Source organism: Coturnix japonica, chromosome 21 (assembly GCF_001577835.2).
Source record: "Coturnix japonica isolate 7356 chromosome 21, Coturnix japonica 2.1, whole genome shotgun sequence".
NCBI lineage: Eukaryota > Metazoa > Chordata > Aves > Galliformes > Phasianidae > Coturnix > Coturnix japonica.
In genome coordinates, this window is record NC_029536.1 from 3189188 (window position 1) to 3202951 (window position 13764).

At 45.6% G+C, this 13764-nt stretch overlaps 1 protein-coding gene across 1 annotated transcript in view; it reads left to right on the forward strand.

Moving 5' to 3' along the window:
• The first annotated feature begins 19 nt into the window (after nucleotides 1–19).
• PEX14 (peroxisomal biogenesis factor 14) overlaps nucleotides 20–13764 on the forward strand; it is a 72195-nt gene continuing 58450 nt past the window's right edge. Inside the window, exons 1-2 of the mRNA XM_015882386.2 lie at nucleotides 20–133; nucleotides 4530–4577. Of these exons, the coding sequence (XP_015737872.1) occupies nucleotides 98–133; nucleotides 4530–4577 (84 nt within the window). The 5' untranslated portion in view covers nucleotides 20–97. The remainder of the gene's footprint in view (nucleotides 134–4529; nucleotides 4578–13764) is intronic.

Below are 13764 nucleotides of genomic sequence, written 5' to 3' on the forward strand. Positions count from 1 at the left end.
CGGTGCGGAGCTCGGCTCGTGCTGCCTGCGGCGCTACGGGCGGCGGGGCGGGCTGTGCCATCGCCTGGGCGGGCATGGATTAGCCGGGCCTGGGAAGATGGCGGCCTCGGAGCAAGCGGAGCAGCCCAGCCAGGTACGAGGGGCCGGAGCTGTGCGCTCTGCTCGGGCAGCGGGGCGGGCAGGGCCGGGCTGCCAACAGAGCCGCGGGGGAGAGGTCAGGGTGAAGGGAGGGCAGGGCTGCGAGCTGCGGGCCTCCATTCCCTGCCTTGATTCCCCTGCCGTCCCCGCCGCCTCCTCGTGATCTGGGTTTCGCTCCTGCCCCCCACGCGCGGCCTCAGCTCCGACCGCCGCCCGCCCCCCCCTCATAGCGGCCTCCAGGGGCAGAGGGGAGGAGGATCCCGCATGGAGCGGCTGCCCGGCCTCGGGGAGCTCTGTGTGTGTATGTGTGTGTGTGGAGTTAAGCACTTGGATGGGAGGATAAAAAAAGTGGGAACAAACCAACGCAGAGCCCGGGTACAGACAGGCACAGTGCCCGTCAGGTGGGTCTGCACGTCAGGTAGACCAAGTGATTCTGCCTCGCAACAAACAGGTTGGGAGATCCTTGAAGCAATGGCACCAAAGGGCACTGCAATGACAGGCGCGATGCAAACGCTGCCCACGAGTGAGTGTGGGGCGTGGGGAGAGGCACGGGTGTGATGGAGTGACTGTCTGCTCTGGGCAGGTGCTGGGATCGCTGGGGTTTCATAAACTGGGCCCTGAAGCAAACGGGGAAGGCAGAAGGGAAGATGGCAGCATGGTGGAGCTGCACTCATTGTGGGTTTCCAGCCAGCTGTGAGGGAAACCCCAAAGGCGGTGCCATAGGACAGAGTGCAGCATAACCCCAGTGTCACACACTGCCAACCGAGCCCAGGAGCAGGGACCTGGCACTCCTCATCTCACCTCTGCCTCTGATGCAGTGCTATGCTGGACCATATGAAGGCTGTAAAACCATCCTTGAAGCGGTTGCAGAAAGGCCTTTCCTTGCAGGTGAAGGAGAGAGGAGCAGGGAGGGAAACAGCAAAGTCTGCTTCGCTTTTCTGTGCAGTCATTCACGTCTGTTCTCATTTGACTGAATCACCACACACGTTTCCATTGGTACTTTTATTTTGGACTGAAAAAGCTAAGTTTGTAGTGAGCATTGCTGAACTAAACAGAGATGAGATACGTTCCATAAAGGCTGTGCTCTGACACTGTGAGCTCCCAGGCTGTATAGGCCCCATTATCAGGCTGCTGGTTGGCTTGCTGGGCAGTTCTGTGCTGGTTGTGTGCTTTCATCAGTAGCACCTTGAGGTGCAGGCACATCAATCTGTTCCTCATGATGTGGGTTGAGCTCTGTCAACAGGAGGAAGCCTGAAACAGCCTCAGACTGATCTGTGAGCCACCTGGGGCAGTCCATGAGGCAGCTGCCTGCAGGTTTCCAATGAAGAAGTCTGCTTAATTGGTAAATGCGATTGCCTGAGAAACATTTGGGTTCCTATGATATCGTGTACACTCAATGCACCCTTTAAGTCTCTGTTTTATACTTCTTTAGTATTGCTTTGCCTTGAAAGAAGGCTTGATGTTTGCATTTTGGATGCAGGCTGTTGGAAAGTAACTTTTTGCCACAGAGAAACCACTGTGTCTGGCTCCTCATAGCAGATCCAGTTTGTAGGGCTGCTTTGGTGTTGGGTACAGGAGGTAACAGTGAGTTCAGCTGCTGGATAGCCATGATCTGTGCACCAGGAGCAGCCCTGTTTGTGTATTGAAGTTCCTCCTTCCCCATGTTGTGTGTTAGCATGGGACAGAAGGGTTGTTCTGTCTAAGGCTGTCATGTCCTGCTCTCCTCCCCCATCACTCTGACATTGGTTGCATGTCTTCATCCAGAACTGCAGCTGGGGAGTGTTCGGTGCCCTCAAATCTGGTTAGCTCGGGTGGGATTGGAGAGAAACCAGCAGGTTTGGCCAGAAACAAGGGCTGTAATCTGCAATTAAAGGATATGAAGCACAGTAGATGATTTCTTAAGGGGACAGTTTTGCAATAAAGCTTTTTATCAGCATATGATAATCAGCATATGAATACCACTCATGATATGCAGCCACTGCAGTTTTGACACTGGTACCAAGGCATGTAAGAGGTTGTCTTTGTAACACACTAAACATGTAAAGGACTTAAAAAATGTGTTTATTTTCTACCCTTAGTTATCTTTACCAACATGAACCTGTGAGTGGTAGGACTGTCTTGCTTAACATGTTTATGTTTGGATCCTATCATCTGCTATTACAAATCTAGTTAGTTCAGATGCTGCAGAGGGAGCGTCAGATATCTTTTGCCTTACTGTCTGTTTTGTCTACTTTGTCTCATTCTCATGAATTAATGTATTGCCTCAAGCATTGCAGAGAGTGGTGTTGCAGCTCAGATGAAATCATTGACATAGATAGGATTATGTTCTGAAGGCAATAAATGTTTCTGCTACAGATTTCTAAATAATTTATTTTGTTTAGAAATCATATTCTTTGGGCTTTTTAGTCATGTATTTGCTTAATAAAACAACAAAACAAAGGAAAAACGCAGAAGAACCCCCTAAAAGTGGGGGGTGATCAGATGGTGTAGGCTGTGAACAGAGTAACCCATTTCAGACCTCTCAGGGCTATCAGGGTTTCTTTGCTGCTGAGTACTTGGACTGTATATTGGAGAGCATCACTGGCTCAGCCAGCAGCAGCACAGGCCCAGACCTTGTTTTCTTTCTAAAGCTTCGCTGTATCCACTCTGGGCCCAGTCTGCCATCTAGCTGTGTTTTACCTTCATGTAGGGAAATAATTAAATTGCAAAGATGTTGAAAGATACCTGATTTCTTGCTCCATAGACACACTTCTCTAGTTGCATCACTAGCCAACGTGTAGGTGAATTTTCCTCCCTTCTTGCCTCCAGCTCTGCAGTGCTCAGCCTTGGAGTTTTCTGCTGTGTGCATCTTAAAGGATGGTTTATGGTATGGGATATTTGGTCTCTGGACTGTGATGGCCATTGCTTTGTTAAACACAGGCTACTGAACAGCCACTACATAGAAAGGATGGATTCTTCCCTGACTTATCTCAGAGCTCCCATGTACCAGAGGGTTGTTGTGCTCTGCCTTAGGACACTAGTTCTTTCACTGTCACCATGCCTTGTGTGCAGTGATATTGCTGGAAGGAAATGCAGATCTCATTTAAACTGTTGGTAGCCTTATACAATACAATCAAAATACTATGAATTATCCAGCTCATCAAATGTGTCATCAGGCTGTTTACAAGCACATCAGAATTTTTGAGTATGTGCTTTCAAAACTCTGACCTACCCACATCATACATATTTTCCCACATTAACCTGGGCTTCATTCCAGATGCTCTTTGGGCAGCTTCCCAGGCCAGCTAAATGTTGCACGTGCCACTCTAAGTGCTGGTGCAGCTCCTGAAGGCAGAATAGATGTGCTCCTGTGCATGGGAGGCTCTGGGACTTTATAGGGGCTGTGAAACCCATGGAGGTCAGTTCTGAGCCTGACAGTAAATAACACTGTGTATGGAGACAGGAGCTCAGCCATAAACTTGGAGAAGTGCCCTTTTCTTACAGTCGCATGGCATTGCCTCCACCACACCAGTCCGCGTGATTCGGGTATGGTGTGGAAACTGGTATTTGCAGTCATTGAGATGAACTGATAGTGCATGAAATTTTAGCAGAGAAACAGTGGGTAAAACAGAAGTGGAGGTGGCTGCATGGGGAAACACCAAGAGCCTCCACACATCACTGCCTTGCTGTGAGAGCTGGTTGGGCCTGAGGATGCACATGGGTCTGGAAGCAGCAGTTGGATGTATTTGTGTTACTGGCACCCTCTTGTGGCAAATACTTATTTCTGTATATTTTGGGGTGTTTAGATGGGGAAAAAAGAGACTTGAGCTGCTTTGAAGGTGTGATGTATTGCATAGAACTGCAAGTAGTTGGAGGTCAAGAGATCACTTAAGGACTTAGTGGTATCACTAGATAGTTTTAGCTTTCACTGTATTCTCTCAATAGAATCATGCAGAAAACAAAGGGTGTGTTACTGGCGGTGGAAATGGGAGATGCTCAGTGTCATATGGAGGTCTACAGAGGAGGAAAAAGAAGCATAAAATTAGAGCAAAGTTCCTTTGCATCCACTTTTGTAGCAATACTTTGGGCTGCTTCTGACCACTGTCTTTCTTTATCATCTCAAAAACCTTTACAGATGTTAAGGACTCGCTGGGTCCCTTGGAAACCAGTCTCAGTGCTCTCTGGCTCCCTACAGCAGCTCTGCCCATTGACAGGGTTCTGTTTAAGTGACGACTGATGGATCTAATTTTCTGTGTGACCTTTTGGTCTTCGGTTCATCACTGAACTATTGCTAATAACAGAAACGTGTGTCTGCCCAAATCCTGCTCGCCTGTCCGGATGGCCCTTTATGAGCATTTCTAATTGTGTCCATGGGGTGGCGATGTAACCTCACTTTTCTTTTTACTTTTCAGGCCGGCTCCAGCCCTGCTACTGAAAATGCAGCATCTCGGGAGCCTCTGGTAAGTTCTAACAGCAGCACGCAATTTCTTGCTAATAATGTAATATATGAGATGTTGTCTTTGCTCGTTTTGAATGAAAGGAGCTGGCTCTTTGTGAAAAAGGTCTGAACTGCCCAATGTTGTTGTGCTGTTGACCTGTGGCCATGACCATGAAGCGAGACATCAGCCTCCTGAGCTTCAGCCATTCCTTTCACAACCTTCATTTTCCCTTTTTTTCCCCCTTACTCTTCACTCCTCTTTAACTTTGCCAGAAATCTTCGCCCTTCTCATTGTCCTAAGCACATCATCTGTCTCACTGAGTTTCTCCTTTGCCTTTCCTTTGGTGCTCATGGTGAATACAGGCTGTGGTGAGAAGGCTCAAGTACTTTCCATAATGGCATAGTGCAGGTCATGGCAAAACATTTTTATTTTGTAACTCTTGTGTGGAGAACCCAGGAGTTAATTTTTATAGGAGAAAGATGTGAGTAAAGACTATGAAGTGGGAAGGGTCAGTATAATACATCTAATGAAAGGGCTGCTAAAGAATTCTATTAAACTCGGCACTACCTTAGTAACACTGTGCAATCTCTTGATTGCATAGACATCTGCATGTGAGATTACCCAGAGTCATTACTGACAAAGATAACACACCAGCCTTGTGATGGATTTGGTGTTTTTTTCCTTTTCCCCTCCTGTATGAAGCCTATCCCTGGCAGCACATCATCACAGCTTGTGCTGGTCAACAGTGCTTTCTCTTCAAGGCAGATTCTAACGTTACCTTCGATTTAATTAGTTTCTTACTCTATATGCACCTGAAGGATTGCTCAGAGGAAGCATGTGGCAGCTGTGTATCTTTGTGTGGATATGTATTTGTACACGTGTACAAATATTTATGAATGTAAAGAACTCCTAAGTAAACTATAGTCTCATAATGGCGAGTCTTGCATGTGAGCTAATTAGGGCCCTTTGAAAAGCAGAGTCTTTCTCCTTCTTTTTTCATTATTTGTCTTTTATATTAAGCTCTCACAGTCTCTGTCACGTTCGCTTCGGAGCCGTTATTGTTTCCAGCTGGGTATCTGTAGAAGCCTTATTAAAGGAGTGGTGCAGCTCTGTCAGCCAGATGACCTGAGTTCCACCGCACTGCTGTGGCTTCTCCGCAGCCAGGATTGTGCACGCTGCCTTGTAACGTGTGCAGCAGCTCTGGGTCCATAGGGTGGCCTTGTAGGCACATGGCACTGTGTCATAAAAGTGTTTACGGAAACAACAGAACAAACCATGGCACGAGTCCAACAAATGGCTCCGTATGGGGAAGCCGTGAGCTCAGGCAGATTGTTGCTGATTTCAGATGTGGTGTGAAAGAGTTGAGGAAGAAGATGTCTAAAAGCTCTTACAGAGTCTAGAGGAGGAAGAAAAGAATCTCATGACCAAATTCTGTTCTGTCCCCCTCTTGCCTTTATTGACTTAACTGGTAGCTGAAAGGGCTGGCGTTTCTGAGGGCTGCGATCTGTGTTGGATGTATTAATGCAATGGAATTGGAGCATCTTGTGCTGTGTCAGCAGATGTCATTATGGGCTCAAGCTGGTTTTGTATTGCATTTGTGATTTTAATGAGTACTGCATCCTGCACAGTGCTAAATACCTTCTGCTCCATGCCTGGTGGTGCTGTCTTCCATGTACTGTGTTAGCCTGCAGCTTTCAGGGGGAACTCAGGAAAAGCAGTGGTTATTTACAAGGAGGTGTCTGTGTTCTCCAAGATCATGCAACCAGATGCTGTCTGACACTAAGGTTTATCACGTTACTGAGGCCTTCAGAATGGAGCCGTGCAGACTCATGTCACACTTCTAACTGCTACTGCATGACTCTTCTTGCAGCTCACTCCCAGCACGTGCTGTTCTGAACTACCAAACTGGAGATGAGGGGCTCCGCATCCGTGCCATTAATCCCCTGAGTTATCCAGCGTCCTTACAATAAACTGTCCCAACTGAAAAATGCCCCCTAATGAGAGGTCATTGTGTTACAGTACTGACAGTGGAGAATGAGTTGGAGGGGGATGGGAAGAGCTATAATTTTTGCAGTAGAGAGCGGACACTCATTTCCCTAGCTGTCGGTTTTGGCCCATTAAAATCTGCCGTGTAGCTCCATAGTGGGAAGTGTAACCTTGTGTTAGCGGAGTGTCAGCATCTCGCTCTGCTGCTGTTTACAGCCACGTTTGTCATCGTCAGTGCAGGATCAGCTTCTCCTTGAGTCCAGCTTCTCAGTGAACATTGCTGCATCCCTTCTGCTTCCTCCAGCTTTTGTATGTGCGGCCACCTCCAATAATCCTCTGGGCACTTGTGGGATTGGAATAGGGTTGTCTTATTGCAGCTGCTCAAAGTAAGGTCCTGGGATGTGTAAAATACATAACTACAAAGGACAAAACCACTTCCTTTGACATTAAGACACTAGGTAATTGCCTTTTCTTCTTGAATCTTCATTCTTCTGATCTAATTTCTCTCTTTACTGTAATGACTTAGTCCATTCTGCTTCTTTTTAGCTTGTTCTGACTGTCCCCAGCAGTCTTGCAGCTCATTAAACATCCTGTGCTGCTTCTGAGGTGCTTTCAGGAGCTGAATATTTTTGCTGTTGGCGTTTGCTTTTTGCCCAATCTGCTTCAGCCTAAATGGCAGCTATGAAGGCAAAGCTTGTGAGAGCACCTGACAGGAGCCTGGTGTGTAAGGAAAACCAAAGGGAACAGAGCTTATAAGTGAGGTCTTCCTGCGTGCTGCTTAATTTTAGTTTTTACTTCTTCCTACCGTGAAATACGCTCATTCTTCTTTCTGGTGCTGCAAGAAGTACTAGTTGTAAATATAAAATATTCCTTGTGATCGTAAATCACTGGCTTGGTTTGTTACTGAGTTAGAAAACTGCAGGACTGTGGTGTGAGAAGAATTCTCTTTTGCAGAATCATTTAAATTTTCTTCTTTTACTGTTAACATGTGCTGTTTCTCTCTGTTTCTTATTGCAGGTGCCATCAGTTAGCCCTGCAATGTGGACATCTTATTCCCTTTTTTTACAGGCTGTCAGAAGTACAAGGTGACAAGAAGTACTGCTGCTCTTATGGCAGTTAGTGTAGGATTTGTTGTCTTTAGCCATGTGAACCAAATGGGGGATGACGAAAGGTTACAGAATTGTGCTGTAAGATGTGGAAGAGCTTCTTGGTGCTAATGAGAATGCACAGTCCATTTTTGATGAACAAATCATTGGACACACTGCAGATCTGTATCCTCTCCTTGTAAAGTAATAGACGCTGTCTTAATGCTCTGTCAGACCCTATAAGAAAACAAGGGGTTTCTTTTAAGGATTCTCTTCCACTAGAAATTATGGTGTTTTTGTTTTCTTTTTCTTTTTTTCCAATTGCAAAATTACAAAATTACAAAACCATGACATTAATAAAGGCATGAAAGGTGTTTCCAATGAGAAACTTATACAGAGATTTCTAGAACACACTCCTGCACTAGGGATTCTATGTGGTCCTTATGCCTTATTTACAAGTTTAAAGATCCCAGTCGAGATCTGTAGATTTCTTTTGGAAGGATTCCTGTTTTCAGGGATGCTCTGAGGGACAGGAGTGTTCAGGAGGGACAATACTTCACACGCTTCTGCTTTCCTTTTTCCCACCCTTTATTGTTTAACACAAGATTTATACCTGTTTGCTGTACAAATTTTCTGTTTGCCACAATGGGTTTGTTCAGAGTGGTGGCCTACACTGAATAATTCTCTAAAAGTAAATCTGTCCAGAGGGGATTCCCAGACAGCCAGAGTCAGTAGGCAACTAACTTATAGCCCCCAGCGAAACATTAGTCAGGGTAATTTAGCACTGTCAGCAGGAGGGGGAGAGAGACTATCAGCTCGGTGACCTCCTGTACAGGCAGTAACCCTAATGGTGTGATAATGCTTCCGTTTGTTTGGGGAGCTCCTGAATGTGTTGCTGTGGATTCCCGGTGTTGGACAATAATTCCATCAGGCTGTGCAGAGCTGTACACATTGCAGCTTTATGGGGCCAGGAGCAGTGAGCTGGAGGTGCACCACTTCCTTACGTGCTGCTCTTTGGTTTGCTGCAGAGAGAATTCTTGCACTGACTAAGCAGACCTCTCGTGCATTTGACCTTTTGATAAGTTTGAGGTTGTTTTTGCCTTTTTTGTCTTTTACAACTGGGACTTTGTGAACTTCTGTTGTTCGTGCAAAATATACTCCCTTAATCTGCCAATTCCTTCTGCTCTGTTGATTCAGACAAACACATTATATGTGCAAAACATGCAGATGCAAATTTACGTACAGAGCATCGTTAAAGGAATACTGTCACATTGAGTCTAATTGCCTCTCTGAGGTCAGTGGGAAAGTTTCCATGGAATTCTTTTGAATCCCTATTTTAAAAGAGGACGAAGTGTAATAATTTGGGATGTAATTTCCACTTTAGCATTAATTACACGCTACCACGTGAAAGGTAGGTACTGGCAGTATGACAGGCCAAAGGTGCATAAGACCTTATCAGACTGTACAAAATGGAGCAATGGATTTGCCTGTTCCTAAGAGCTCACAGGTTAAGGGACCAGTTAGAGCCAGTGGGTGAGGCAGCACAACAGGCACACTCACTTTCACCACTAGCAGTGTGCTAAGTTAGCAGCTTATGGTCTTTGCACTTGCACAGGGGAGTGTTCGGAAAGCAGATCTCGTCTCCTTTTTAGACAAACCAATACTCAGAAAACTTTGAAGATGTTTTTAAAATAGTTGTAATGCGCCAAAAATGCTGGCACCCACTTAGGAAATATTTAACATTGCTTGGTGTTTACCCTTGAGAAAAATGAATTTCATTCCTCTGTTTACACTCACCTGATGTTTTGGAGATCTAAACGTGCTACACCTACCAGCAGTGTTTTATAGGTCATGCATTGCTTTGCTGCCAGCTGGTGGCTCCGTGCAGGTTGGCAGCCCAGCTCTCTGCTTACACACGGAGTGCTTTGTGCCCCATCTGCTGGAAGGGGAACCTGTTAATTTCTAAGAGGTGGTGGCACACAGCAAGGAGCTGCTTGTGCATGTGTGCTTTGGCGATGATGAGCTGTGGGATGAAGGTGAGATAGCAATACCATCTCAGCTCCATGTGTGTGGATAACATGCTATGTGCAGAACAACTTGTAGAGGGCAGCAATTGCCTGCAGTTTTTTCTGCTTAGGGAGAGGAGAAACCAGCTTAAGAACTTCTCGGGAGTGTCTGCCTTTTTAGCTCCTTGAAATAACTTTATGTAGGAGACTGGTTCTTCAGAGTGCCTCTTGACTCAGTGTTATTAAATTCCTAACCTGGAGAGTGTTGCCAGAGATTCTTCATTCCTCTCCTCTAATACCACTGAGCAGTTGGACTCCTTTTGCCCTTATCCAGATGCTATGTCATTGTTACTGCAATCAAAAAGAGTTAGTCTTGTGACAGCTAGCGACTCTCCTGAGATTATAACTGCTCACACGTGATAACTTTAATTTCTTGGCTTCCTTCTACTTTTACCTAAGAGATCATGCAGTAAGAAAAATTTGCAATATCTACAGCCTCTGCGTATTGCCTCAGAGCATGGGATACATTGCGTCTTCATCACGTTAGAGCATGGCAGCTGAGGCACAAAAGGCAGAATGAATTATTCAGGAACTTGAAAGAACTTTCCCCAGCTTTGATGCTCAGGAATACATCCCTCAGATACTTCTGATGCCAGCTCCTTCAGAAGAGAGATTTGAGACAAGAGAGTTAGTGTAATTCTTAGATTGGGAGATCCAGAGCAACTTGTTAGAGTCTTTTCCTGTATTTGTCTGTAGGATGCTTCAATTAAAAGTCTTCCAAACATCTGAATACTTCTGTTTGTTGTGTGTGTGTGTGTGTGGCTCTTCTCCCTGACTGACCCGACCAGGTCTTCTGTCCTGCTGTGATCTCATAGCACAACACAGCTATTTTGACAGTCACATTTCTGGACAAGTAGCAATGCAAATCTGCACAGCTCTTTAGTAGAAGGATTTTAGAGCTGGAGAGATGCAGGAGGTATAACTTCATATCATCAGCCACGCTCCCAGTGTGCCTTGCTTTTTTACATTGTTTTACACCTTTTGGTCAGGGCAGGATTGTCCTCAGCTGTCAGCTCTTAGTGCTTTGCCAGGTGTTCTGAATGGACCGAGTGATGCTGTTTACTCATTGGGATACAATTCCACAGCTGAGCACATCTTGCTCCAGTGAAGCTTTCCTGCTGTACAGTGAGAATTTTCTGCCTTCCTTCCAGCTTGCTTCTCCTCTTTGTTGTGTGTGCCACCCCAAGTGATTCCTTTCCTCCTTAAGCATCTGCACCCTTCAGATGTTTGCAGACAGTTATCACATCATTTCTCCTTTCCCCACCCCCATCCCGATCTCTTAGCCAAGCTCTACATATTTAGCTCATTTAATCTTTCCTCATAAGTCAGGGCTGTAATTGACAGCTCTGACACGAAGAGTCGCATTGGTTACACACGCTGCCAACAGGATATAAATACTTTCTGTACGATGATTGAGAATTATAGTCGAGACTGAGATGAGCCCCCTCTCCCCCTTGACACTATATTTTTGACAACCCTTTCCTCAACATCAGGTTGCCATGATCTTGTAAAGATGGATTTAGTTCTCACTCCAATGGTCAGCTACCGGAGCACCCCGTGTGTCATAGAGTACTGCTATCAGGTCGCTTGGGACGTTCACTGTTAAGGCCTCGTGGGATTCCATTCTGACCCTGAATTCTTACAGAGGAGGCTGTCTTTGCTCTACTTCTGCCAGGCTTGCAGCAGTCTGGGGCTGCTGGTGGACTTTCCTTCTTGGAAGGCAGAGCTCCATGCACAGGCATGGGGTCTTGGTCTGCATGTGCAAAATGAGAGTGATGTTGCAGCCATGCAACACACTGTGTGTGTATTTATATGCACCACCACAGGGAGGCTCACAGCTCTGCATTGGCAGCGATCTGTTATTCAGATGCTCTTGGCACTCATGTTCCTCTCCTCCATTGCCAAGAGGAAGCTCAGAATGCTATTGATCCGATTGGCATAGCTGTGAAGAGGTTCAGGGCTCTTGTTTATACATGTCAGATCTGGAAAGAGGCTTTTAGCCCAACCCAGAAAGGTATTGCGCTGGAAGAGGTAACACTGTACTGCATGTCCGTGTGCTGGTACATCCAGATCTGTTTCCAGCTAAACAGATGTGGAGGCTGCTTTGGATGACTTGTCTCCTCATGTTGGCTGCGTTCTGTTGAAGAAGATAGGTGCAGCTGACAAAGGTTGGGGAGCAGGGAAATTCATTATCTTGCTTCTAATGTAGTGTTCTGTGAAGCTTCATATGATGCAGCTTTCCCAGTGGGGCTAGTTCACAAACATTACATGTATTATTGCAAAGCACGCAACATAAAGAGAGCATTTATGAAAGGGAATATCAGAGGAAACATTATCGCAGAGACCTTTATAGCCTTTCCATTATTATGGTTTAAATCTTGACGTGGTCTTTATTTGCAATGACACTGGGACCAGTAAAGAAGTGTTCTTTCTCTTCCCCTCCCCTCCCCTTTTCTCCCATCTCCTTTTCATTCTTTTTTTCCACATCCTGTTCTGAAGCTGTGGTGCAGAGATACAAATCGTTCAACATGCAAGTAGTCGGGGAGCCAGGTTTCACTTTGTGTGGAATCGGCCCCTTTTGACTCAGAAGTTGGAAACCAGATGACTCACTGTTGTGCATGTTTGTTGTTTTTAATAACTGTCGTTTTGCAAAAGATGTTCAAAGCTTCAAACCGTGACTTCTGGAGTAGGGGTGGCGTGTATTTTTAATTTGGGAGGCTATAAGCTGGAATGTGTTTGTAGCTCCACACTTCCCTTAAAGTCAGAGATAAAATAACATCAGGCATTGACAGTGGGAAAGGTTTTAGAGAGGGATTTTTCCCCCCTGTTACCTGGAAAAAAAGATCCATTTTCTTGCTCAATTCCTTGCCTTGGTCCAGGTGCCAACCATCTGGTGGGCCTGCAGATCCCTCTTTTGTTGTTGTTGTTTTTAATGTATCCCCAAAGGGACAGGTTCCTCAAAAGGAAAGCAGGCAGATGTTTTAAATTTGTGGGGTTTTAAGGAAGAAATGCCATTCCTGTTTGTCGTTCCAACTTCTAACAACAAAATCATCATCCTTCTCCTTTCTTTTATAGGAAACCAGCAAATGTGGGATTTTAGTGGCAGAGCTCCCTATCGATAAAACCTGACAGTATGGGAAATGTGAAAATATGAACATATTTGATTTTCTGGTGATTTATCACTGCTTTTACAACAATTTGTAAATTATAAGCCCACTGTGAAGTGCTGTATGTTTGTTTGTGGTGCGCTTTGTAATTTAACCCAAGAAATGCTGTTGTACTTAGCAGGAATTCTATGGTTTTGTTCTGGAAGTCAGTTAACTCACAGTGAACACCCATAGGAACTCCATCACAGAACAGAGTGATGCCAGTATGAAGTCTGTGTGCATGAGAGCAGAACATGACCCTGGTTACAAAACCAGTATGTTTGTATACATATATAGAAGCTCTGTTCTGCCTTGTGGAATTCACTGTGGTCGTGGATTTTTCCTGCAGTTCAGTTGTCAGATTTGAATGTTTTACAGCCATTCCTTGTGATTTATACGACCATCTTTTGCCATTGTTATTGCAGCATGGAGTGCTGTGGCACAGCGCACTGCTCCCAGCCCACCACAGCCTGTTGCTTCTGGTTAGGGAATAAAAACCACCGCCAGTGGCTGATGGAAGGCAGAGAGTTGAAGTTTGGGTTCTGCTCGCAGTGCGGATGGGGCAGTTCTGTGTCAGTGGCAGTGCTAGGAGAAGCCTCGTTGTCACTGCTCTGAGGGACTGCTCCTGTGGTCTACATCGTTTGTTATTCTCATCTGGAAAGAACCAGGTTTGGGGCTTTAATTTTCAAATTGAAGGTATTGCTTGTGAAAGGCAGCTACGTGGGGCGCCCAGAGTGGCACGAGGAGATGAGGAGAGCTCAGTCCTGCCCTCTTGGATGCCTGACTTCCCTCTGAAGCTGCCAAGAAGGATGCCAGTTTTTCCATTTAGTTGACTGTTGTATAGACCTTAAAAGGGAAGGTTTTAATGCAGTTGGCTGCTGTATAGACTGTTAAAGGGAAGTTATTTATTTTAACTGGCTGCCGT